The sequence below is a fragment of the Amborella trichopoda genome, chromosome 6, assembly GCF_054954075.1.
Source record: "Amborella trichopoda isolate Santa Cruz 75 chromosome 6, AtrichopodaSantaCruz75HAP2 v2.0, whole genome shotgun sequence".
NCBI classification, from domain to species: Eukaryota; Viridiplantae; Streptophyta; class Magnoliopsida; order Amborellales; family Amborellaceae; genus Amborella; species Amborella trichopoda.
Genome location: NC_142341.1, coordinates 9,243,908 through 9,268,712, shown reverse-complemented (window position 1 = coordinate 9,268,712; position 24,805 = coordinate 9,243,908). Strand labels below are relative to the sequence as shown.

Below are 24,805 nucleotides of genomic sequence, written 5' to 3'. Positions count from 1 at the left end.
AGGTCCAGGAAAATGGGCCGGCGGGATTGAATTTCCCTAGGGCCTTGCCGGAAAAAAAGCCATTCACGTCCCAACCCGAATTCTCACTTTCCGACCAAATTCCGGCCAAATTTGGGCTGCAATTTTGATTCAATCTGTAGTTCCCGTCGATTTTTTTCCTTTGGAATTGCTAAGGGTTCTCCTAAAACGTCAATTCCCGATATCAGTGAGTTTTTCAGGTGGGATTTAGACCGGTTTTGACCCAATTATGTGATCATCCGCAACTCTCTACTGATTTTTTTGGCCCTCTATCTGAGCTTCGGCGATTATTCTGCGGTTTCTGGATACTATCGCTGTATTAACTCTTAAAGGAGATTTTCTGGCGAGTTTTCATTGAATGCTGAGCTAATATGCCATTTTTAGGGCTTTTTTTTGTTGAAATTTGATTGATTTTGGGAAACAAGCATATTTGGCCATCTAAACCTAGAACTTTTTTGAAGAAGATATTTTATTGAAGTTTCTGAGATAAGCTGCGAATTTGGTAGAATTGCTGAAGTTATCTGGAACTTTTGGTGGGTTCTTCTAATGATAGTTTAGAGTTGCTTTTTTCTTTGAGGATTTGAAAATGGAAGAAACAGGTGGTTCGGGTCGGAAAAACATTACGTTGAACCAGAAGCCTGTCTACAGTTTATCAAAGAAGAAATCACCAGATGATGGTCGATTATCTGGTTCATTTCGTTCTCCGTATGTCTATATTATCTTTTTCTCTGTAGTTTCTTTTTTGTTTTTCTGGTGGGACTTTATCATCCATTTAATTTCTTAAGTTTGATAGTGCTTCATTTCATTCTTGGAAGTCTTATTTTCTTTTGCAAATTGATAGTATCTACTTTATTTTTGTGCAAGCTTGATGGTATTCATCACTAGTTTTGTAGTTTCATATAATTTGCTTCTTTTTTTTGTTGTTGTGTTTTTCTTCTTCTCATTTGGTGGCATCCATTTTCTTTTAGTATTTTCTTTGGAAGCCTGATTTCCATATGAGATGTTCATTTCAACTTTCAGATTAGCAGGTTATTTCTCATTTCGGTTTCTTAAGAGACATTTTAATTTTGTGGAATCCAAAATTCTGGTTCTTACAAAGTGGAGGTTCTAGCAAATGCAAAACCGAGGATAAGTTTTCTTATTAATTTGATTCCACCAACTTATGATTGACACATTCGTGCACTAGAATTGATGTATTTGTTGATTTTATGTAATGAACAAACACTTTTTGGTATATTTAATTATCAATTTCCTCGTTGTTGATTCAATGGCCTGGCTCCAATTTTAATTTGTGCAATTTATTATGGTCTATATGGTTCATTAGCGTACACTGTTAATTATTACAAGATATCTGTCTCAAGTATTGCACAACAAAACTATAGAAAAGAGTGGGAAAAAAAAGAAGACTAAAACTTAATTTAAGAACTGCAAAATACATGTTGATGCAACTTGAAAACTGAAATTTATGAACGAAAAAGATAATATTCATGCAGGTTTGTTGAAGATCCGAATACCAGAAACCCCAATTTAGCCGATCACCGAATATCACATATTGAATAACAAATATGTAAAATCGATAATCCAATAATAAGCTCAAGGATCGTGTACAACAATTTAATAAAATAAATTAGAGATGGAAAACATAGTCATGAGAGAAAATTAGAGAGACAAACCACAACACCAATTTAGCGTGGTTCACCCCGTAGGGCTACGTCCATGGCAAGCAGACAAGTATTCCACTATCAAAAGAGAAATTTACAGGGGATACAGTATTACCTCAAAAGGAGAAAAATTGATGAAAAAACATCACCAAGAATACCTTCCTTGTGATCACCCAAAAACACGATTTACCACGCTTCCCTTCGGATGACCCAAGAACAAGAGCAACACAAGCTCATACCATTTCTCCCAAAAATAGGACAAGAAAATTCTTCTTCACCTCCTTCCCTTTCTCAACACAACCCAAAGAATCCTAGCCACTTTTCTAGAAAGGGAGTGGAGTTTAAAACCAAGAAGAATCGTATCCATCAAAAAACCCATTTATTTTGGCTTTTTTACAAGCCACCTAATTGTAGTGACCAAAAAGCCCCCAAACAAATGGTAAAAGACAAAAGCATCCAAAAGAGTGATTTTTCTATCACCATTCAACAGTCTCCACTTTAATAGTAAATCACATACTTGCCTTGCAGATAATCCCTTTTTTACTTCTTCATGAAGCCTAGAGAAATTAGGCTTCATTCCAACTTCTCTTCTGGAACTGTCTTCGTGAGCATATCCGCCACATTTTCCTTGGTTCCAACTTTCACTAAACAAACCAAACCATCTTCAATAACTTGTTGAACATAATGGTATCGAACTAGTATGTGCTTCGTCCTCTTGTGATCAACGGGATTCTTAGCCAAATTAATGGCACTCATATTATCACAAAGTATTTCCATGGGCTTAGAATTAATATCCAATTCTCCCATAAGGGCTTGAAGCCAAACCGCTTCTTTGCTTGCTTCGGTTGCAGCCATGTATTCCGCCTCGGTGCTGGACAATGCCACCGTTGATTGAAGCTTAGACATCCAACTTACGGGTCCATTTTCAAACTTGAAAACATAGCCGGTATTGATCTTCCTCTATCAAGATCACCGGCATAATTTGCATCAACATAGTCTTGAATGTGCCCTCGAGCCTTTGCTAAATGTCATGGCATAATCACTCGCGCCTCTCAAATAACGAAGCACCCATTTTGCACCTTCCCAATGAGCTTTTCCGGGATTTGCTATAAAGCGACTCAAGAGACCAACCGAATATGCTAGTACACACCATGGCAAATATAAGGCTTCCCACAACACTTACGTACGGTACCTTAGTCATATTCTTTTTTTTATCCACGGTCTTCGGACTTTGCTTGGAAGACAACTTGAAATGAGAAGCTAATAGAGTCGTCACTAGCTTTGCCTTGCTCGTGCCAAACTTATCAATGGTAGGGATCTTGGGAACCCCTTAGTTTGCGGAACCAGGAATCCAAACACTGGGTCCCACCCAAGATCGTGTACATGATGGACTAAATGTGAAGTAGATGAATACAACTATAAATCGAATACGAGAAATAAAGCAAAAACAAAAAAAAGGCACACCACAACAATACAAGATTTACGTGGTTCACCCCGTAGGGCTACATCCACGGCCTCGGCAACTAGAAATCCATTATCACAATGAAGATTACAGTTTTGAGTTAAAAGAGATAGACCTCTCTCTAAATATCGATAAAAGATCATCACCGATCTTCCCTTCTAAACCCGTTCTCCCGACCGAGCAACACCGTCGATCAACATCCTCTTTCCTACCGCAATACCGCTACTAGAAAAATAACCTCGAGAGCAACGTAGAGATTTTATCTCTCTAGAAGTGGAAGTTAACCAACCCAATACTCATAGGAATACCGACCCTATCTCAGAGGCCATGTCTCTCTCTTGGAGACCCATCTCTATATCGGAGATCCATTCCCATAACCCCCAAAGGGGTGACCCTTAAAGGATGGGTATTATGTCCTCCTTTACTCTCTTATAAAGATATCACTTTCTTGCTTCTCAAGAAAGTCAATTTTCTATTTCCCATAATACCCTAATCTCTAGAAGAAACATGGGTATGGTGATTTAGCTATCACCAAACCCAAAAATCTCCACCTTGATAGCAAAATCACCATAATTGCCTTGACAACCTCCATTGAATAGATTTCTTGATTTCTTCATACTTGCCTCCATTGTAGAATTTTCACAAACACTTTGCATTCATATATCTCCATCTCAAACCATGGATATTTCTTCATTTCTTCTCACTTGCCTCCATTGTGGAATTTTCACAAACAATTTGCCTTCATATTTCTCCACCTCAAACCATGTATCCATAAAACTTCGTCATTCCACTTTTTCTTAATATAAACCTTAGCCTTGTACACACCTTGTGCTCTGATACCAATTGCAGGGATCTCAGGAACCGTTTAGCTTGCAGAACCGGGAATCCCAAACACCAGGATCCCACCCAAGATCGTGTACATGATTGGCTAAATGCACAGTAAATGAATACAACTAGAAATCGAGTGCGAGAAATAAAGCAAACACAAAAAAGGTACACCACAACAACACAAGATTTATGTGGTTCACCCCGTAGGGCTACATCCATGACCTCGACAACTAGAAATCCACTATCACAATGAAGATTATAGTTTTGGGTTAAAAGAGGTATATCTCCCTCTAAACATCGGTAAAAGACCATCACCAATCTTCCCTTCTAAACCCGCTCTCCCGATCGAGCAACACCGTCGATCAATATCCTCTTTTCCACCGTAATACCGCTACCGAAAAGATAACCTCGAGAGCAACGTGGAGATTTTCTCTCTCTAGAAATGAAAGTTAACCAACTCAAAACTCATAGGAATACCGCTCCTCTCTCAGAGGCCATGTCTCTCTCTTGAAGACCCATCTCCATATTGGAGATCCATTCCCATAAACCCTAAAGGGGTGACCCTCAAAGGATGGGTATTATGTCCTCCTTTACTCTCTTATAAAGATATCACTTTCTTTCTTTCCAAGAAAGTCAATTTTCTATTTCCCATAATACCCTAATCTTTAGAATAAAACATGGGTATGGTGATTTAGCTATCACTAAACCCAACAAGGTGGATAAAATAAATGTTTTGGATCTGCTTACTTTTGTCACTTCCTTAAAATTTGCCTATTTTGAATTCAGGGGTGGTTAGGTCGTCAGCTGCTTTAGAATTATGTCTTATTTTGTCACATCAAGATAACAGCATGCCTAACTTCTTTATGCCAATAAGGCAAGAATGAGTTGACTTCCTATTTTTCAAACTATGTTTATGTGACAGCTAAGGTTGCATTGGTCAGCAAGCAAGTGAAAGAGAGAAGTATACTCGAGCATTTTTTAGAATAAACTAATCATAGAAGTAAATTAGACTCTTAAAAAATTCTAGTTTCAACATACCTAGTTAATATAAAAGATCAGTCCCATTGAAACCATATGTTGAGCATTCTGTCTGTTGAATCAGAAAATTGGGCGATCCACTATCTTGAGTTTTAGATAACCAATGGAAAAATTAAGTACTTGGCTCTCCCTTTTCAGAATGCTTTCATTTTCTGAATGCTTTCATTCACCTTTTTTCTCTGCATAAATGAGTTGCAAAAGTTTAGTGTTTAGGAGTTCCTTTCTCATTACTTTGGTCCATCAAACCTTATAATTTGTCTCTATTTCATCTTGTTGAGCAGAATGTCAGGGGAAAGAACCGTAGAGCGCTTGAAATTGTCGAAGGCTTTGACAATTCCTGACAGTACAACTGTTTATGAAGCCTGCCGTCGAATGGCTTCTCGTAGAGTTGATGCTGCACTGTTAACCGACTCAAATGCTTTACTCTGTGGTATCATAACTGATAAGGTTTGTAGAAGTCTTTCTTATGCTGGTTCGTAATTCTTATTACAATGTTCTTCACATATTTTATCTGAAGACTCTTTTTTTTCTCCTTGATGGTAGGATATAGCAACAAGGGTCATTGCTCAGGAATTGAAGCTTGAGGATACACCTGTCTCTAAAGTTATGACAAGGAACCCGGTCTTTGTTTTATCAGATACTCTTGCAGTTGAAGCATTGCAAAAGATGGTTCATGGTTTGTAAAGAGTTATTTGTAATCCTGAAAAGTTTGTGGAATTTTTGGGTGCATGTTGAATATATAAAGATTGTTTGAAATTTCAAATCCATGAATTCTCAATTACAGAATATTCTTTGCAGGAAGGTTCAGACATTTGCCTGTTGTGGAGAAAGGTGAAGTGATTGCTTTACTTGACATTACAAAATGTCTCTACGATGCTATTGCTCGAATGGAGAGGGCTGCAGAGAAGGGTAAAGCCATTGCAAAAGCAGTTGAAGGAGTGGAAAGACAATGGGGTACTAATGTGTCTGGTTGGTGGAAAGCATTTTGGTTGAACATTTTTTTCTATGATTAGTGTTTATCCTTTTGATATAGTAGAATTGTAGTGGGTTCTTTCCTTCTTTCAAAACCGTTGCTTTCTTCACAATTAATGATGGAAAAATTGTCTATTAGATCTCTTTAACTCCCATAGATGTTTATCCCCTTTGTGATTTCACAGCACTCTTGTACTTCTTTATTAGACATTAGCCCCTCAGCTTGTATCTGGAACACCCATTTTATTTGTTAGTGCTACTAAAGAATGCAATTGGTGATAATCATCTGCCTTTTTCTTGTTAACTGGCAGGTTCTAATACCTTTATTGATACTCTTCGGGAGAGAATGTTTAGGCCCAATGTGGCTACAATCATTAGTGACAATACAAAGTAGGTAATATCCTTATTTGGGCCTTTTCTTTCTCATTTTCTTGTCCCTTAAAACAACTGTAGTTGAATCCCAATTTTCATGTGGATGAATTATATGCTAGCTTAATGCCCCTCTGGTTGACTGAGCCTGGTGGCTTTTTTCAGAGTAGCCATAGTCTCACCAACAGATTCGGTGTTAACAACCACAAAGAAGATGCTTGAACTTCGAGTAAATTCGGCAATAATAACAGATGGGAATAAGCCACTGGGAATCCTTACGTGCGCATCTTCTGAATTATGGCTCTGTTTACATCTTTGGAGTTTTTTTGGATATACTGACCATGGTTCTGTAGTTATTTTTGAAGCCTGAATTTAGTATTTGATTGTGATGTGATTTTGGCAGTTCAAAAGATATTTTGATGCGTGTCATTGCACAAGACCTCTCGTCAGAGTCAACTTCTGTGGACAAGGTATGTGTCTTCTTACTGTAGCGATGTTTGGTTTTTCTTATTGTTTCTTGCTACATGAACTGTATTGAGGGCATGTCTGATAGCTTTTTTTATACATATTGAAGATTCTTTTGCCTGAGTGATTCTACCATGGAGTTATGAACATCTTAAGCTTTGACCAATTCAAAGATATTGGCATTTACAATCTGGGACAAAGCTCACCTTCAACTTCTTCTTATAAACATTTCCGCTGGAATTTACTTTTTTGGTTCTCAATTTTCTTATTCTCTTGCTGTCGAAGTTAACATAACGGGCCAGATGTTCAACTTTGTGAGGTTCCCAACCTTATCAAACTGGATGGATTCTCAGTCCAGACCATAAAGTGAAGGTTTCATCCTCCTCTGACCAGCCGGACTATCGGTTCAGATCATGTTATGGTTGGTATTTTTTTTGGGACTGTCAACTTGGACCTGGTGAGAATGGAGTTCTAGACGTCACGATGAGGCACCCACCACCCGGAACATCTCTAACTAGAGACATTCTCCTTTTGAAGTTATTATTCATTTCAAATTGCTGAATTGTTATAGTCATAGAAACAAAATCTATAGGTTATTCTTAGTTCACACAAATAATCAATATCTCTTCTACTATGGAAATTTCAAAACTTCCTAGTTAATAAAAATTTAAAATTGAATAGAAATTCTGACACTTAAACTGTCACTTATTTAAAAGCTACTTATTTGGACGTTGAAACTGTGTAATGTAAATTAAATCTAGGGCTGACACTTAAACTGTCACTTATTTAAAAGCTACTTATTTGGAAGTTGAAACTGTGTAATGTAAATTAAATCTAGGGGGGTCGAATTTCATTCGAGTTTGAATTAAGTACCAGTTTGGAATTTCTTATTTGTGAACTTGGCCATGTTGGGATTTTTTTATTTTTTTGTTTCTTTTTTTTGTGTGTGGGTAACCTATTGTTAAGGGTTAAAATGTTATTTCATGTAAAGAAGTCGATAGAGAAGATAGGGTGGAATTCCCCCGAGTCAAAGGGATTATGGTGTGGAGTTTCAAAGTGGTGAATGAGTGGTGAATGAGTGGGAACTCTTGGTCAAAGTGGAAAGTTCTAATGCATGGGAATTCAGCTGCATGCGTAGAGACTTAGATCAAGGAATTCGATTGAGTGTAGGGTACATCCAAGGGAAATTTGTGCGTATGAAATTGGGAGCAATGGTAGTATGGCAATTTCTATCTTACTGTAAGAGCAATTTAGTCATTTTTGTCTAAGATTTGCTGGATCTTCTTTTGGTTTACTTGGACGATGATGTCTGTATTTATGAAAGGAAATCCCTTTTCTCCTGCTTGGTGTAGTAGACAATTCCGCCAACTAGATATTGGCACAGCCCTACTTGGTGTAGTGGAGTGTTGAGGGCTGGAAAGACCCTTATTACTTTCCCTTCCTTGACGGTGATTGAGGGAGTTTCCTTCTTAATCCATTGACTAGCTCGTCAAGTTATTGTTGCAAAATCGGTCTTGGATCTCTCGTTTCTGATTGCTCTTTTTGCACCATGAAATACACCATGACAAAAAAACACGTTAAACCACTCAAAATTTCATCATTTCTGGTTATTTGGTTGGTGGCGACTCATTTGCACCTAATGAATGAATCTGGGGTCAAAGTCCACCTCATATATCCCTGACATATCTCAAATTGAAAATTCCTTAATGACCACCCTGTATTTGTCAGTTACTGGCATGATAAGCCAGCGGGCTGCTGTGCAACTAGGTTTAGGAGGCTTAGGTCTTTTTCTGCTCCCTGGACAACCTATGGGGCCAGCTAGAGCACCCAAGGGCTATGACCATTTGGGTACGAAATCGTGGCTTTAATAACATTGCTTTAGAAACCTTAAATATCATGTGAAGCTGACAGTACAGCAACTTTGTATTAGGGAAAAGCCTTTTATTTATCTCTATTTTTCATTGTAGATTGATTTTTTAATAGAAAAGTTGTAATTTATCTCCAATTTGGATTCATATAGAGAAACAATTTATTAGTGAAGACAATAATCTCATGGATAATTTATAATTAGTATATCTATCAAGTGAAGAGATTGGAGCTGGTGATAAGTCGTATATTTCAGTTCCCTTTCCCATCTCTATCCATGCATTATTTGAATGGTGCAATTGGATAAGTATTTTGATATTAATTGGCTGGATGAGTGTTTGGAAACTCCGATTGGGTTCAGACTCGGACCTGGTCTGGTGCAAATCACCTCGGTGAGGGTTGGCTCGCTGAGTCAAGGCAAGTTGCCTCCAGCTGGCCCTCCCAACCCCTGTAATCTTCTTCTGCGGAGGTCCCCCCTTCACTCTCTTCATGACACCCTCCCTCTCCAAGCTTCCTGTTACATCTTCTCTCCCCCTTTTTTTTCCCCTTCTATCGTAGATCCACTCTCCTCCTTGGTTCTTCATCTTTCATTTTCGTCTTGTTCAAAACAAATAATGCCACCATATCTCCTTACATCACCAGAGCCTTTGTTGCTGTTACAATCCCTTCTTCTTGCCCCTGCTGGACCCTTTCTTCCTTATCAACCAAAAGTAGACAGGAAACCCATTCCTTGATTGCAATGATTGAATCTGGTGTTGATAGGAGAAAGGAAGCCAAGCCCAAGACATCAGCAGCAGGTATGTGAAAACCCAGGACTCCTTGCTGCTTTTGCTCCTTCCATTGCTTTCCATACCAGAGTAAAGTCAGAGATTTTAGGGGTTTTCGACTCTTTGCAGACCAGAGATTCTGGGGGCTCTCATCTCTCTAGAGAAAGTTCAAGGTTTTGGGGTTTCTCACTCTGAAAACTGGCAGGGCAGAGGGTTCTTTTATCTCTACAAAAATCAGTATACTTAGGGTGTCTGCTGTAAAGCATTGGACAAGAGAGAAATAAAAGGGGCTATAAAATTCCATTCTGGAATGAGGATGGTAAAATTCTGCAGCTTTGTGAGTGGAAGGATGTCTACTTTGCTGTGTTTTAGAGAGTGTTCCATTCCCCAACCCTGTTTGCTTTGGGCTGCTGTTCTTCTTTCCCCCTCACCAAACAAGAGAAAAATCCATTGAGGATAACAGTGTTTTAAAATGCAGGATGCGACCCTGATGCGGTGGGGGGCCAATGCAGCGATGTGGCTCGATGCGGTCCAGATGAGGTCAATAAATGTAAAGAAATTCTAAAAAATCTAAAAAAATAAGTTAATGCATAAAAAAAAATATGAAGGTGATATATGTGATAGTAGGTATTTTAGTTTAATGATTAACTTCAAAACTATTTGTTGTCGGAGATTCTATATCCAGTTATCCATTTTCCCCTGATAGAAACTAGAAACTTGAAACTAGCTTCATAAAGCATTCAACAATCAGCAACCATAAGCACAAATTTGGACCATAAGCACATCCTTCAACGACCATAAGCACAAAATAGTGATATTACAAAATACAAACCAAAAGTCAAGCTCAAGAAGAGTTAATAGTTAATAACTTAATACAATCATCCATTTTGAGAGTTAATTTTGAAATTTGAACTTCATTTTTTCAAATATCAATCAGACAAATCATCTTGAGAGTCATCATGCGCATCATCAATATCATCCTCGACAGCCTCCTTGTATTCTTCTTCATCGGTCTCTTCTGAGTCAGCTTCCTCCTCCTCGACCTCTGTAGCTAATTTGCAAGTGCGACTAGACCCAGCAGCTCCTCTACCCCTTTGTGCTCTAATGTTAGCTCGATCTTCTTCATTTGCCCCTGTTGCTAGCTCGACATCAAGCCATGTAAGATCCTCACCCTCAAACACACGCTCTTGTCTTGGATCCATGGTCCACTCACTTAAGGAATCACCATCAGCTTCATATAATTGAATAGGGTTGAGCTTCGTGTGATTTTCATTCCTCTCCCTAAGCTGCTCATTATACTGCACATAAATCAAATCATTCAACTTTTTCTGCTCCAACCTATTTCTTTTTTTCGTATGGAGCTGTGGTAGAAATTTGAAATCAGATAAATTAGATTTTAGATTAGAAAATTGAAATTCAAGAAATAAGGATTAAGGAATAAGGAGTAAAGGACTTACATGCTCAAATGCACTCCAATTGCGCTCACAATCAGATGAGCTACATGTGAGATTCAACACTCGAATAGTGAGACATTGTAGATTTGGTGTCTTGCTTCAATATAATGCCCACCATGCAGTTGTATAATATTTTATAATTTAGAAGATAGTTAAAAATTAAGGGTATAAAATAAACAATTGAACTATATATAAAGTAAGAGACAAGTAAGATTATTTTTGGGCTTTTGGCCTTTACCTGGATCTATAGTGCCCCTATTTCGAGTGGCAATATCTCTTCCAAAGTTTTCCGAGGCTAACTTGAACTTAATCAATTCATGGCCCTGGATCTCATCCTGGATATCTTTGTCTGGCACCAACCTCTCCAGCACATCTAAGAACCCACCATTTATTACACGATCTGACTCAATGGATGGGTGCTTGTAGTGAAGAGATCGGTTTAGAAAGTAACCGGCTGAATGGAGGTGCTTGTGAAGCTGAGTATCTCATCTCTTATCAATAATTTCAAGTATAGCCTTGCGCATATTTTCATCATCCTTTAAAACATCTTTTATTTCAGTTCTTGCCCTAGTCATTGCCTCATGTATGTAGCCCATAGCGGGCTTCGCATCACCATCAACCAGTCGAAGCACTCTCACTAAAGGGCGAGCCACCTCCAATGCAAGAATTATTTGACTCCAAAAAGATGTATTCAGAATAATTTTTTCAGCCTTTCTCCCATCCTTATGCTTTGACCATTTGCTTTGACTCCATTGCTCTGAAGCAAACATGGTCCTCAAGGCACTTTTTTGCTTGGCTAGGCTTCGAAGAGTGAGAAATGACGTGGCAAATCTAGTGATGCCCGGTCTCACTAATTCTCTCTTCTTTGTAAAAGACCTCCATACTTAGGACTATTGTGTGATTGTAAATAAATCCAACAACAAATATAGCTCTTGAAATCACTCCACTAAATAAAGATGTTGTACCCATTTTCTTAAGCATACGATTAACACAGTGAGCTGCACAAGGAGTCCAAAACATATGCTTCCTTTTCAAAGTCAAGAAATGCCCAGTTGCAGCATAGTTGGCATCATTGTCAGTGATAATTTGTACCATATTTTGCTCCCCAACAAAATCGATAATCTCATCCATCAAGCCACACAAGTATGTACCATCATGCGACTTGTCTGATGCATCAATAAACTTATAAAAAAAAGTATGTGTTGGGCAGTTAACCAAAAAATTAATGAATGCCCTTGATTTCCCATCGGACCAACCATCACACATAATAGTGGTCCCATATTTCTCCCACCCTTCTATCTGAGAAATCAAAATTTTATTCACATCAAATATAACATCCTTCAACAGGGGCTCCCTAACCTCATGTAGTGAAGGAGGAATAAGTCTTGGGCCATATTGCCTAATTGCCTGGACCATACATGCAAAACTATCCAGAGTTATAGTATTAAAAGGAATGCCGGCCATGTAAATCCACTTTGCAATCCACTTACATACCGCCTTCCTTTATTCTTTCTTATATTTATTTTCAATTGTGGTTTGTTTTGTTTTTTTCTCTCTCTTAAACCACAATTTCGGGGCTAGGGGTGAATAAAGAATCCATTGGCCCCTTAGAGAGAGGTGTTCTTCTCTCAGCACTACCACCAATATTTATAACCCTCTCTCTTGAGGTTGGAGTATGAGTACCCCTTTGCCTCATAGCAACTTCAGACATATCATCATCATCATCATCAACATCATCAAATAAAATCATATCATCAAGTAATTCCTTTCTTTCTTTCTCTTTCTTTCTCTTTATCTTTTTTTAATCTATCCAAATATTCTCTAATCTCCTTTTTTACATCATTTGTAGCTTGTGGGCATGCTCTTACATTCTCAGAAATTCTGGCTAAATGCTCTTTTTGTCGAAAAATACCACCCATATAAGCATCTTCACAGAGCCTGCATATCACACAATTTCTATCTCTTGGGTTTTTAAGTTTAGCATATTTTCAAGCTGGATCTTTATTACTAGAATATTGGGAAGAAGACATTGTCCCAAAAATAAGTATAACAGTATTATTGTACAAAAAGTAATAAAAAGTTACCGACTCTGTGAAGTAGTGCTCGATTTCTTCACGGCCTCTGAAACCCCCAATTTCTTATCTCAAATTCACCTTAACATCCCCAAATCAACAATCACAGGCATCAAATGAACATCCAAGTATCAAACAACCGCCAAATTGAAGATTTGGATGAAAAAACAAATTCTGCCAAAAAAAGTTTTCCCTCGATTTGATGCAAAAAAAATCTTCATTTAGGGGGTATAATAACCCCCGAAACTGTCTCCCTAAACTTTGAAAATTCAAAACGACCATTTTGAGGGGCAAAATCGATAACTTTTTCTGCGGAAAACATATGCGAGCGATACGGCCATGGTGCGGCCTGATGCGGCGGCCGCATCTATCATAAGCACATATGCACCAATTTGCAATGCCGATGCGAGCGCATCCCTCATGATGCGGCCACATATGCGGCGATGCTGCCGCATTTTAAAACACTGGAAGATAATAGAGAGAAAGAGATTGCCTGCTCTTTCTCCATTAAAAGGGAGAGAGAGAGAGGAAACATATGGGAGCGATACGGCCATGGTGCGGCGGCTGCATCTATCATAAGCACATATGCACCAATTTGCAATGCCGATGCGAGCGCATCCCTCATGATGCGACCACATATGCGGCGATGCTGCCGCATTTTAAAACACTGGAAGATAAATAGAGAGAAAGAGATTGCCTGCTCTTTCTCCATTAAAAGGGAGAGAGAGAGAGGATTCAAACCCCTGTATTTCCACTTCTCTCTTGCCCCTGACTTCGGTAATTCCCCAAGACAAGGGAATTACTTGATTCCCGTACAAGAACCAGCCGGTTCTGGTTCATTAAACCTTTGGGCGCTTCCCTTTACAGTCCTCCTAGGGACTCATGCCCCACCTTGAGTTTTTCTAGGTTTCATATGTGGTCCTTATCTGCCTGCCTTGGCACACCATCTCTTGGCTGCCTTGGGTGCCATCACTAGTTACTGGAAATATAGAAAGCGTTGAAAGGAACACATTTTGATAACAAGTTATCGGATTGGGATGCTTAATGTTAATCTTTCTTCTATATTCAAATGAAATGTTCATGAGTAACCTATTAACCAACCTCTGTTTGTGCTGGATACCCAATGAATTTCTCAAGTATAGCATATTTGACCAGAGTTGTTGGTCTTTATCAAAAATTATATATTTTCTTCTGGACTCTATATGGATGTATAAAGGATTTGGGTTGCTGGCAGACTGCTAGAATATCTTCCATCCCCAATTTTATGTCCCTTGGGGGGATTTTGTTGCCTCCAAATTTTGCATGAACAATCTGTTCAACACATCAAACAAGCTTATGACATAAATTTTTGAAAAAATCCCTAGGAAATGGTTTTCTTGAACTCGGTGGATGAAAGTCATCAAGTTCTTTGGTGGGCTAGATATAGGCCTTCAAGAACTCAACATCAATTTTGTTTTTATTAAATTGTCCATGTGGTATGAATAAGCCAGATACAGAATTTGGAGCCAAACGAGGAATGATATATAATGACAATGTTACCTTTTGTACCCAATGGTCACAAACACCTCAAGACGTTAGATGTAAAATTGGATAATTAGGGTGTGTAATGTCTCCACACAAACTTTGAGGAAATTTTTCTCGGACTTGAATGTGGTCAGTTGTACAATCCTAGCAGCCAAATTTCAGAACTGATGCCTATGGGTGATTGTAACTTTTCTTTTTTTTTATATCAAAGGTAACAGGCTTATTCTATGCTTTTCCCTTATGCAAATTTCCCTAAGCCCTAGATCTAGAAACCATTTTTTCTCTCCTTAAAAGAACCTGTGTTTACAGAGTTTTCTCACTTTACACACACACACACACTATGTGTGTGTGTGTGTGTGTATAAATATATCATCTTCATCATCATTTGAGCCCAATCACATCTATTTGGGGATGGCTACTTGGTTCCTGTTTTGCCATTCCACTTTATTAAGGGCAATACCCTCATTCAAATCATATGTCACCACATCACTTCACACTACTTCCATCCATATCCTTTTTGGCCTTTCTTTTTACCAAAGCTGTCTACTTCAAGCAAATCTCCCCCCCCCCTAACTGGCGCTTTTCTAGGTCGACACTGCACATGGCCAAACTGTATATGTCTACTTTCCCTCATCTTATCGCTTATTTGAGCTACCCCGAAGTTTCCTCAGTTGTATTCATTCCAATTTCTATCCTTTCTTGTCTTTCCATTCATCTATCTCAACATTCTCATCTCAGCCATTCTCATTCTATAGATATGTTATTTCTTGACCGCCCAACATTCTGTCCCGTAAAGCATGGCTAGTGTTACAACCATCCTATAGAACTTCCATTTCAGTTTCATTGCTATGCAACGATAAGAAATGGTGAGGGTTGTGTTAGATTGGCAACCAGCATGAAATTTTTGCCACATCTCTATCGTATGTGTGTTTCTGTGTGTGTGTGAGTGCGTGTTTCTGCGCATGTGTGTGTGTATTTATTTGTGTTTCTAGTGTTCTTTTTCAAAAAAATTCATGAGCTTGTTCTCGGGGTCTAAGAGAGTGCATGTGCAAAATTTGGGCCCAAAAATGCCCCTTATAAAGAAGGCAGATAGTTTAGCGGTCCACATAGACAAAATCCTTTTCCATATGCTCGGTGTGTGTGAACAAGTAAATGCCAATGCTTATCCTGTTTTAGAAGTCTCAAACTTATTGGCTTTCTAAGATCCAAGTATTGGACCCTGATATCCAGGTCATGACCCCAAATCCTGAATGTGCAACAGTTGATACACCAATTGTTGATGCTCTGCACATCATGCATGATGGGAAATTCTTACACCTTCCAGTTGTAGACAAAGGTGAAGTTCTGTCCATTACAGGGCTGAATGTTATAATCTGTCTCTCTTGAGTGTTTTCCTCATGCTTTCTTGATGTCTTATGGCAGGGGGCTTCATTGTTGCTGTTATTGATGTAATACAAGTTACACACGCAGCTGTAGCCACGGTTAGTTGATGCTATCTGTTACTATCCATTTGTGCTGGTGTTTGACAATTTTCTTATTAAGAAGATTACGGTTTAGTAAAGTCAAGAATACATGCTAAACTGGAAAAGTGGGCTAGCGTGTAATGTTGGAGTCACCTATCAAACAATATGGAATAGATTGTGCTGACAATTTGATAATGTCGGAGTAACCTATAAAGATTTGAAAATGGCTTGTAGTCGACAATTTGGTATAGTTTTGTTTTTTCTTCTGACAACTGCACACAATACTCCTTTGAATTATGTTATATATGCCATATTTAGATCCTCATTTATTTTACAGTGGAAAGTAAGTTAAGAATTCTTCTGTAGAATGATTATTTTAATGCTAAACAAGATCTAGATTGATCTTGGCATGTATTATGGAATTTCTAGGTGGGAAGTGTTGGGGCTGTTGGCAATGAAACGACTAGTACAATGATGCAAAAGTTTTGGGATACAGCAATGTCCTTGGGACCACCAGAAGATGATGACGATACACAAAGGTTATATATTGTTCTTTTCAGTATGCATCTTAGATCAATATTTGAGAAGTCAAAGGAGCCAAATTTCACGCTCTAGTTCTGCAAGTTTTTCAACCTTTTGCATTTTTTCTGAGAAATTCAAATATCGAGAAAAAGAATTAGAGAATAAGATACTAAACCATTTCACAGTTTTTATCTCTATCAATACCTGAGTTTAGTTCATTGTAAGTTGTATAACTGAAGAATTGCAATAGTGAAAACAAATAATAGTGTAAGGTTGCTGAGTACGTTGTTCTCTTGCTTTTAAGTTCGTTGCACTGACAGGAAGCTCAAGTTGAGTCAAACCATCTTTCTGAGCATAGTTTCCAGTGTATTGTTAAAAAAATGCTGAAAAAATGCTGATGGTCAACTTTCATGCATGTATATTGTTTTCCAGTGAAGGATCTGCAACAAGAGTGGCATCAGATGGAACTGAAACAGGGAGATCTCTATATCCATCTACAGGGCTGGCAAGTGCCTTCACTTTTAAGCTGGAGGACAAAAAGGGCCGTATGCATAGGTTTAACTGTGGTAAATACTCCCACTGAGCAATTATGTGTTATTAATCTCGAAATTTGACATTTTGCTTTGAAACTTTTATGGAGTTATTTCTTTCAAGAAAAACATTTATGAAGTTTCTTGCTTGGGTTGCTGAGGTTAGGTACAGGTAGTTTATCAGAGCTTCTAACATCCATTGTTCAGAGGATGGGGGATGACATTGATAGGAACCATCTGCCACAAATATTGGTACTCAAATTGCTCTATTGTGCTGTGAATTTCCATGGGAATTGCACATGTTATGCAAGTTGTTTCATGCTTAACTTGGAGTTATCTATTGCAGTATGAAGATGAAGAGCGCGACAAAGTATTACTTGCAACAGACAGCGACCTTACAGCTGCTGTGGATCATGCTCGACAAGCTGGTTGGAAGGTAAAAAGAAAACCATTATTTTCCAAACATGAATACTTTGGGTTAAGTCCCAATCATGCACATATGATTGGAACTTTGGTTACAGATTAAAATATAAATGAGAACCGTTTATGTTTTTTGAGCTTCTTGTCCTCTTTTTTCTTCAAATATGCTTTTGTTTTAGCTGGCCCACATTGATATTAGATGCGATTGTCTCATGGTGCCAACCAGTCCGGGGGCATAACTGTAATGTGTTTTATTGGTTATGCATTGCATTGAATCTTGGTGAGATGATATGGTACCTCTCAACCAGGTTGATTTGTTTTTTCTTTTTTGATTGATGTAATCTACAAAAATAATGTATTATTTCATTTTCTCAAAATTAGTCTCCATATGGTACAACCAGCTAGCTTGAGATGGCATCTAATATTATAAAACTTGTAGCTTTGCACTATCAAACTGAATATTGCCATTATACTCTATCTGGTATATGAATACTGTCGAACTCAAACTCCTCTTTCTAGCAGCATTTGGTGCCTGTTAATCTATAGGTTTCTTACACTCGCAACCCTGCCTGATGACTCTTACTCCCATGCTTCTAGCATCACTACTCTTTTCTTAATCATGAGTTTAAGTTCCAGCCAAATCCATAATATAAAAATACTTTTTGTATCGGGTAAGTATATAATACACCATTTGGAGTTTAGTATATGGTACTTTAAGGGGACATCCACCATGCATTCTTTCAAGCTGACAGCAGAGATTGAGCATAGCCGGGCTCGTTGTCTGGAACTAGGGGTCGTCTTGAGCGTCAGTTAATGAATTAGATAGTGAACCCATTGGTGTATCACATATTGTATGCCACTTTTGTAGGGTGTACCCTTTCCTTTTCATGTGCTCTCTACTTGAGTGGACATTGTTAATGTCAGAGAGTAAGTAGTATACCACACACTCATGGTGTATAATATTCAAGACCTGCTATTCACTCCTTTAAAACAGATGGTGGACATGAATCATAAGTAGGTGAATGTCCAGCAGTTAATCTCCACCATCCATTTAGGAAACATATGGTGGATGTCCCATTATTGTGACGTGTTGTTGGATGGTATACTTTCCCCTTATAGTTTGTGTTGTCTAATTGAGTAGACGTTGTGAGAGGTCATTTCTTCAGGCTGTTGTTGACCCAACACTCGAATTATTTTTTTTTCCATTTCTTTCGTGATGCCATTTTCGTTTACCCTATTGTTTTCAATTGGAAAGTATTCTATGCTATCATTCGGGTTTTTATAGTTTCCTAGCTCCCTCTCTCCCCATCCCCACAGACAAAAAAGATCCGTCAAATTTGAACAGCGAACGGTTGAGGAGTGCTAGGAACTAAAGGATACCCCATGATGCATAGTATAGAAACCTTTGATTTACTACTAACATTTTTGTTTTATTTTTTATTTATATTTTTGCAGGGTTTGAAGCTATATTTGGATTATTCAGATTCGGGTTCTTATCAGAGTATTGGGCCCGGAAGCATGGATTTTGCACACAAAGATGCATGGGCTGCTGCTTATAGTGCAGTGGCTGCGGGAGCTGCCCTTGTGGCTGGGCTTGGGGTAATGGCATACTTAAAAAGAGCTGGCTCGTAGCAGGGATAAATGGGGAAATTCTTTTTTTTGATAGCTACTGTTTGGGCAATTGATGATTATGTGAAAAATCTTATATTCTATGAAAAACGATAACCTAACTGTATTGAGAGCTGTAATTTATTCAGGGAGCTGATCTGAGCCCTTTGCTGGCCCCTTCTGTAACTTATTAAATTATGCTGTGCTCAAGTTCTGCGATACTGTAAAATTACTGAGTGAATAATTGTTGCTTGATAATTTCTCAAAAAAATAATAATAATAACTGTTGCTTGATTGTGGTATTCAGGCAATAAATTGTGTTAGTAGTGAATTTAATTACTGAGTAATTTATCGAAAGGACCCAAAGAAATGACCTGTTTAACGTTTGATCAGATTCTTTTGATTTAATTTCAGAAATCCCTTGAAAGGATAAGTGATTGTAAGTTAGAATACGAGTGTCCTGACAAAGGGGTGAAATGTCAAATATTTGATATTTTACGTGTTTTGATTAGGGCTGCCACCCCTGGCCCGGGCCCAAAAAAGCCTGAAATTTTTGGCCCAGGTTGGGAAGGCCTGGCCCGCTGTCGACCCAATAATGTCTTTCAGGCTGGGCTAGGTCCCAGCCCATATATGCTTTTGTTTTTTAAAGGTAAGATCTCTCTCTTCAAATATTTTTCCATTACCCCAAAAGTTAAAAAAGAAAAAAAAAAAAAGCCTTTTTCTATAGGGAAGTTATCGCTAATATACCTATATTTTACTATAATCGAAAAAAAAAAGCTCAAAATTTTCAAAGCCTCACCTACAACACTTTTTCTCACAATTTTTCGGCTTTTTTTTTACCAAAATAACCTTCACTGTAGTTTTTTTATCGTAAAGAACATTACGGTAATTTAAATACCATAATAAGTTGAATGAGTACTACAGTAATTAAAATACCGTAATACTAAAGTATTACGGTAATTTAATTATCCTAATAACATTACAGTAATGTAAATATCGTAATAAGTTGAAGGAATATTACGGTAATTAAAATACCGTAATACCTTAAAGTAGTATTAGGGTAATTTAATTATTGTAATATTGTCCATGTCTCATTAAAAGAACACAATAGATTTTTTGCTCTTTCGGGAGTTTACTATCTATTTACTCCATCGACAAAAATCCATGCTAGTTGTATTTTTCAAATATCAAATTTTTATGATATAATCTCTACTACTTATAGAATAATTTCAACAAAAGAAATTTTCCAAGTAAATTCTTTTGTATATTAGAAAAGAGCAATGATCCTATAAGACCTTTCCCCGCCCATGTGTGTAGGATCACCATTAAATTTAGCATGTATCTATAGAAAAAACAAGTCTCACACCCATGTGATAACTTTTTTAGAGATCCGTGTCAATTTTAATGGTGATCCTTGGGGGTCCTACATACATGGGTGGAGGAGGGTCCTATAGGATCATTTACTCAATAGAAAAACCTAACACTTCAAGATTAAATAAAAACTATCCAATTTTCAAAGAGCTAGATTTAAGTGTCTCAGAACTCACAATTCAATTCTTTTAAAAATAAATTAGTAATTTTTATATGGTTCTTAAAATTTTAGAATAAAAACATGCTTAAATAAATGTTTTTGAGCGAGAGAGTATATCTACATCATGCTCCCATGGGAACATGGATTTTTTGAAAATACATCTCCTAAGAAAACTACTTGAAGGGAGGAGAGAGGTAACCCTAATTTTAGCTTCCCGTTTGAAGCTTTTCAATCAATAGAGGTTTGGAATTGATTGGAAAAGTATTACGGTAATAAGAATACCGTAAAGGCTTTCTAACACATTATTAAATTACCATAATAATAATTCAAACTATTACCGTATTTAAATTACCGTAATACTTTTTGAAATTTTGAAGGTGTTTTAATTACCGTAAAGCTTAAAATGTATTACGATAAAGAGACTATTGTGAAGGTCATTTTGGTAAAAAAAAAAAAAAAAACCGAAATTTGTTAGAAATGGTGTAGGCGAGGTTTTAAAAAATTAAGATTTTTTTTTTTTTCTGATTTTACTAAAATAAAGGTTTGTTAGTGATAATTTCCCTTTTCTATAAAAAAAAATATACTAAAAGCATTATTTTCAAACCCTAGTAAAATCTCTCTCTCCAAACCCCTTACCTATTCTCTCCCCCAAGCCCTAATGTCTTTTGTTGTCTGTTGAGTGAAAGCCAGAGTTTACTAAAAGGAGACGAATTGTTTTGGTGGAAGAGTGATGCTCTTGGTCCCCAAGAGACTGGTTGGCTAAGGAGAGAAACACGTGGGAAAGATGGAAATCTTAAAAAATGTTGATGCAAAGAGCAAAAATGAAGAGCTTATAATTATGGAGAAGGGTTTGAGCGAGTGGTGTGCTTCACTACTTGGAAACCAGGCTTTTGCCCTCTACTTTCTTGTTCATTATTTTAGTTTTTTTTTGAAACCATAATCACTAGGCATCCATGGCCCCAACCAGTGGGTTTTCTTTATGTCTTTAGAGAGACTAGGGAAGTTCGGATAAGAGAGAAGATGGAGCCAAATAGAGGGAGGGAGAGAGAGTTTTGAGCTTTGGGCCTACTTGACCCGGACCGGCCCAGCCTGAAAACAATAATACCTGGTAACGCCCGTAAAGTGGCCCGAACCTAGACCCGCCTTGAAAGCTTGAGGCTATGTCCGGACCCTAATTTTTGTAAAAAAAATTTCCAAGAGATGAACTTTTTAATATCGCCTATTTATTTTTATTTGATTTTAAAAAAATCCACCAAAGGACATGTGATGTGGCGTACCGATGGTGTTAAACAGCTGAGGTAAAGGTTAGTTTTGATAAATTTCTCTAATTTATTTTGATTTTTTGACATTTATATTCAGGTATTATATAGTATATTGGTTGCGCATTATAGTCATGTTTTATTTTATTTGGTAGGAGTGATAGCACGATAGTCATGTTTTAATGGTGCTGTACTGTTGGAAGGGACCGATTCGTTGGAGTACTTAAAATATTCTTTTACTTTGTCCGGGTTTAGTTGGAGTACTTAAATATTCTTTGACTCTGTCTGTTGTGGGTTTTATCCTCTCCATGGAAGACCTAGTCTCTGTTGACGGCTACCCAAAAATCAAAGTTGGGATGATGGAAACCACGGTGGTTTCCGGTGAAAGAACCTAAAATATCTTACTTAATTCTAAATATGTACGCATACCAAGCCTATATTTCCACAAATTTGCTCTTGGTACTATCTCTCTCTACATTTGGTATTTTTTTTGGTATAGTTTTTATCGATGAAGATGTCATATTTATTTAAAATTAAAAAAAAAACCTACATGTTTATCCCAGACAAGTCTTCAATAATCTCTCTTTGATTTTGCCTCCATTTCCTTCTCTCATGTACTCTCTCAGTCTCTCTCCCTAATAAATCCCTCTCTTTGATTTTGTCCCCATCTCCTTCGCTCTCCTACTCCCCCCTCGCTTTCTCTCTCAATCTATCTTTCCCTCTTTGTCTCCCTAATATGAAAACCTATCTTTTTTATTTTTTCTCCATGTACTCTGTCTCTCTAAATGTCGTCCACATTTTTCTAAGGATAGGCACACCATGTACTCTATCTCTCTAAATGTCGTCCACATTTTTCTAAGGATAGGCACACCTTGAGGGTTTTTCTTTTTTTATTACACATACACGCACGCACACACACAACAAGGAAAAAGGTTTTGTCAGCCTAAGGGCTGATTGTAATAATCCTAAATTTTTTTTTTAAAAAAAACATACTTTTAATAAGTGATGGTTCATATGAGCATGATGGTCTTTAAGGACCATCACTACTTTCAAAAGCTTTTTATTTAAGTTTTTGCACACGTCTTTTAGTGGACATGGGCTTTAAACGTTCAACTATAATATAATTGTTACACCTCATATATCTTAATAATTGTTATATTAACTTAATAAGATAATATAATAAGGTATCTTAAGAATTTAAATAGGAGAGGTGATGACTCCTACCCTAGAAAATTTTTGAGATCTTTCTCTCTCTAGTCGAAACGCAGTGAGTTCTTTTCCTTTTTAGCCGAATTTTTATCGGAAGCTCCCTCTCAAATATTTTAGGTAAGTGATTTCATTATATTGAAAAATAATCCGCTATTTTTAAAAATAAAATGAAATAATTACTTCTGCTTATTATCATGAATTTTAGGCGTAATAAATTTTATGCGCAAGCGACCTCATTATTTTGAAAAATAATCTTTTTAATAAAATTGTGATATTTTATCTATGTTAGAAATCTTAAATGCTGTAAATTCTTAAAAAAATAAATTTATTTATTTTTCTTGTCTATTGTTAGAAAATTTTAGATACTGTAAAATTATTAGAAATAAATGTGATATTTCTGCTTTTAGTAAAATTGTGAGATTTATTTCTACTGTTTTTGAATATTTAGACATTGTAAATTTTATATGCAAATGACTGCCTTATTATTTGAAAACTAGTATTTTTGCATTTAATTATAGCATTGTTTGTGAAATGTTTACTTGAGAATTGACATCCCATAAATTGTGATAATTCTGTATTCTTGAATTTCTATAAGAGTTTTTCTATACATATTAGATTGGTAATTATGCTAGAATGTCTTTACAAACTGCTACCTTTCTAAATTTGAGCCCAAAATATTTGACTGGTTATTTTTGAAATATTATTGAAGTGACTGTTATCAGTGAAATTCATATTAATAATTTTAGTGATATGTTGAGTACATGATATTGCTACTTTCAAATGTTTAAAGAGATTTAAAAATACTTTAAGTATGCAAGTGGACTCATCTGGTTCGCCGATGAGGTATAAGTGGACCTATCCGGTACGCCGGTAGGGATTAAGTGGACTCATCCAGTACGCTGGTGAGGTATAAGTGGACCTACAGGGATTAAGTGGACCTATCTGAGACGCCGATAGGGATGAAGTGGACCCATCAGTACACTGATGGGGTATATAGGTGACCCACTTAGAACGCCAGTAAGGTAATTTGTGAAATCCTTTGAATTATGCACTGCCGTTAAAATGTTATATGCATTTCAATTATTCGGATTATACTTAATTATGCATTTTTGAAAGTGAAACTGTTAATGCATTTCTGTTAATAGATCTCATTTTTTTAAAATATTGATTTCTTTCAACCATGATTATTTTAGGATTATGATGATCACTTGCTGAGTAGCCAAATTCATCAAATTATGGTAAACATTTTTTCAGGATAACTGCGGTTTCATTTTGAGTGCTCGTCAAGATCAACTCTGGCAGATATTGTAGTTGTGCTTAAACTTTCTTTTGTTACTTTGTAAGAATTTGCTACTGTAAATTTGTCCTATCAAGAGATGTATATATGTTTTGACTGTCACATCTCAGGAATATCAGTATTGTAAATTCTTGGGGCGTGACACTGATGAAATAGTTTGCATACAATAGCCCTGATTCAATATGAGCCCATCGGATGGCCATGACTGTATTTTGTCTTTGAGTTTTAGTTTTTTTATACAAATTTAAATTATTTAAAATTTAAATTCTACTTCTGAAACTAGGTGTACCGAAGAAAATTATTAAAAATTAATTTAACCAAAATACCTCAAAAGATTTTAGGGATATTTTGGTCAGTCTATTTTTTATAAATTAATTTTAATATTTTTATTAGATGTGTCTTAATGAAAAGAATGGATGTTCTAGACTTCAAATAATTTTAATTTATATAAAAATATCAAAATTCAAATA

The 24,805-nt window shown here is 36.9% G+C and overlaps 1 protein-coding gene across 9 annotated transcripts; it reads left to right on the top strand.

The window, feature by feature from the left end:
* LOC18438011 (CBS domain-containing protein CBSCBSPB5) lies at positions 1–19,354 on the top strand. 9 transcript variants are annotated; one of them, XR_016057670.1, is made up of 14 exons: positions 1–723; positions 5,289–5,454; positions 5,551–5,683; positions 5,806–5,961; positions 6,291–6,369; positions 6,514–6,627; positions 6,752–6,818; positions 15,758–15,832; positions 15,919–15,977; positions 16,389–16,498; positions 16,914–17,047; positions 17,178–17,263; positions 17,358–17,447; positions 18,887–19,354. XR_016057670.1 is itself a non-coding variant. In XM_011626552.3 (14 exons), exons 1-14 carry the CDS (start codon positions 605–607, stop codon positions 19,061–19,063), a joined length of 1,596 nt encoding a protein of 531 aa, XP_011624854.1. In that variant the 5' UTR covers positions 1–604; the 3' UTR covers positions 19,064–19,354. The 9 variants fall into 9 exon arrangements, 5 of the variants coding, with proteins under 5 accessions (XP_011624854.1, XP_088725768.1, XP_006848282.1 ...); XR_016057669.1 differs by having other exon boundaries at positions 5,806–5,976; XM_011626552.3 differs by having other exon boundaries at positions 15,727–15,832.
* The last annotated feature ends 5,451 nt before the right edge of the window (positions 19,355–24,805 follow it).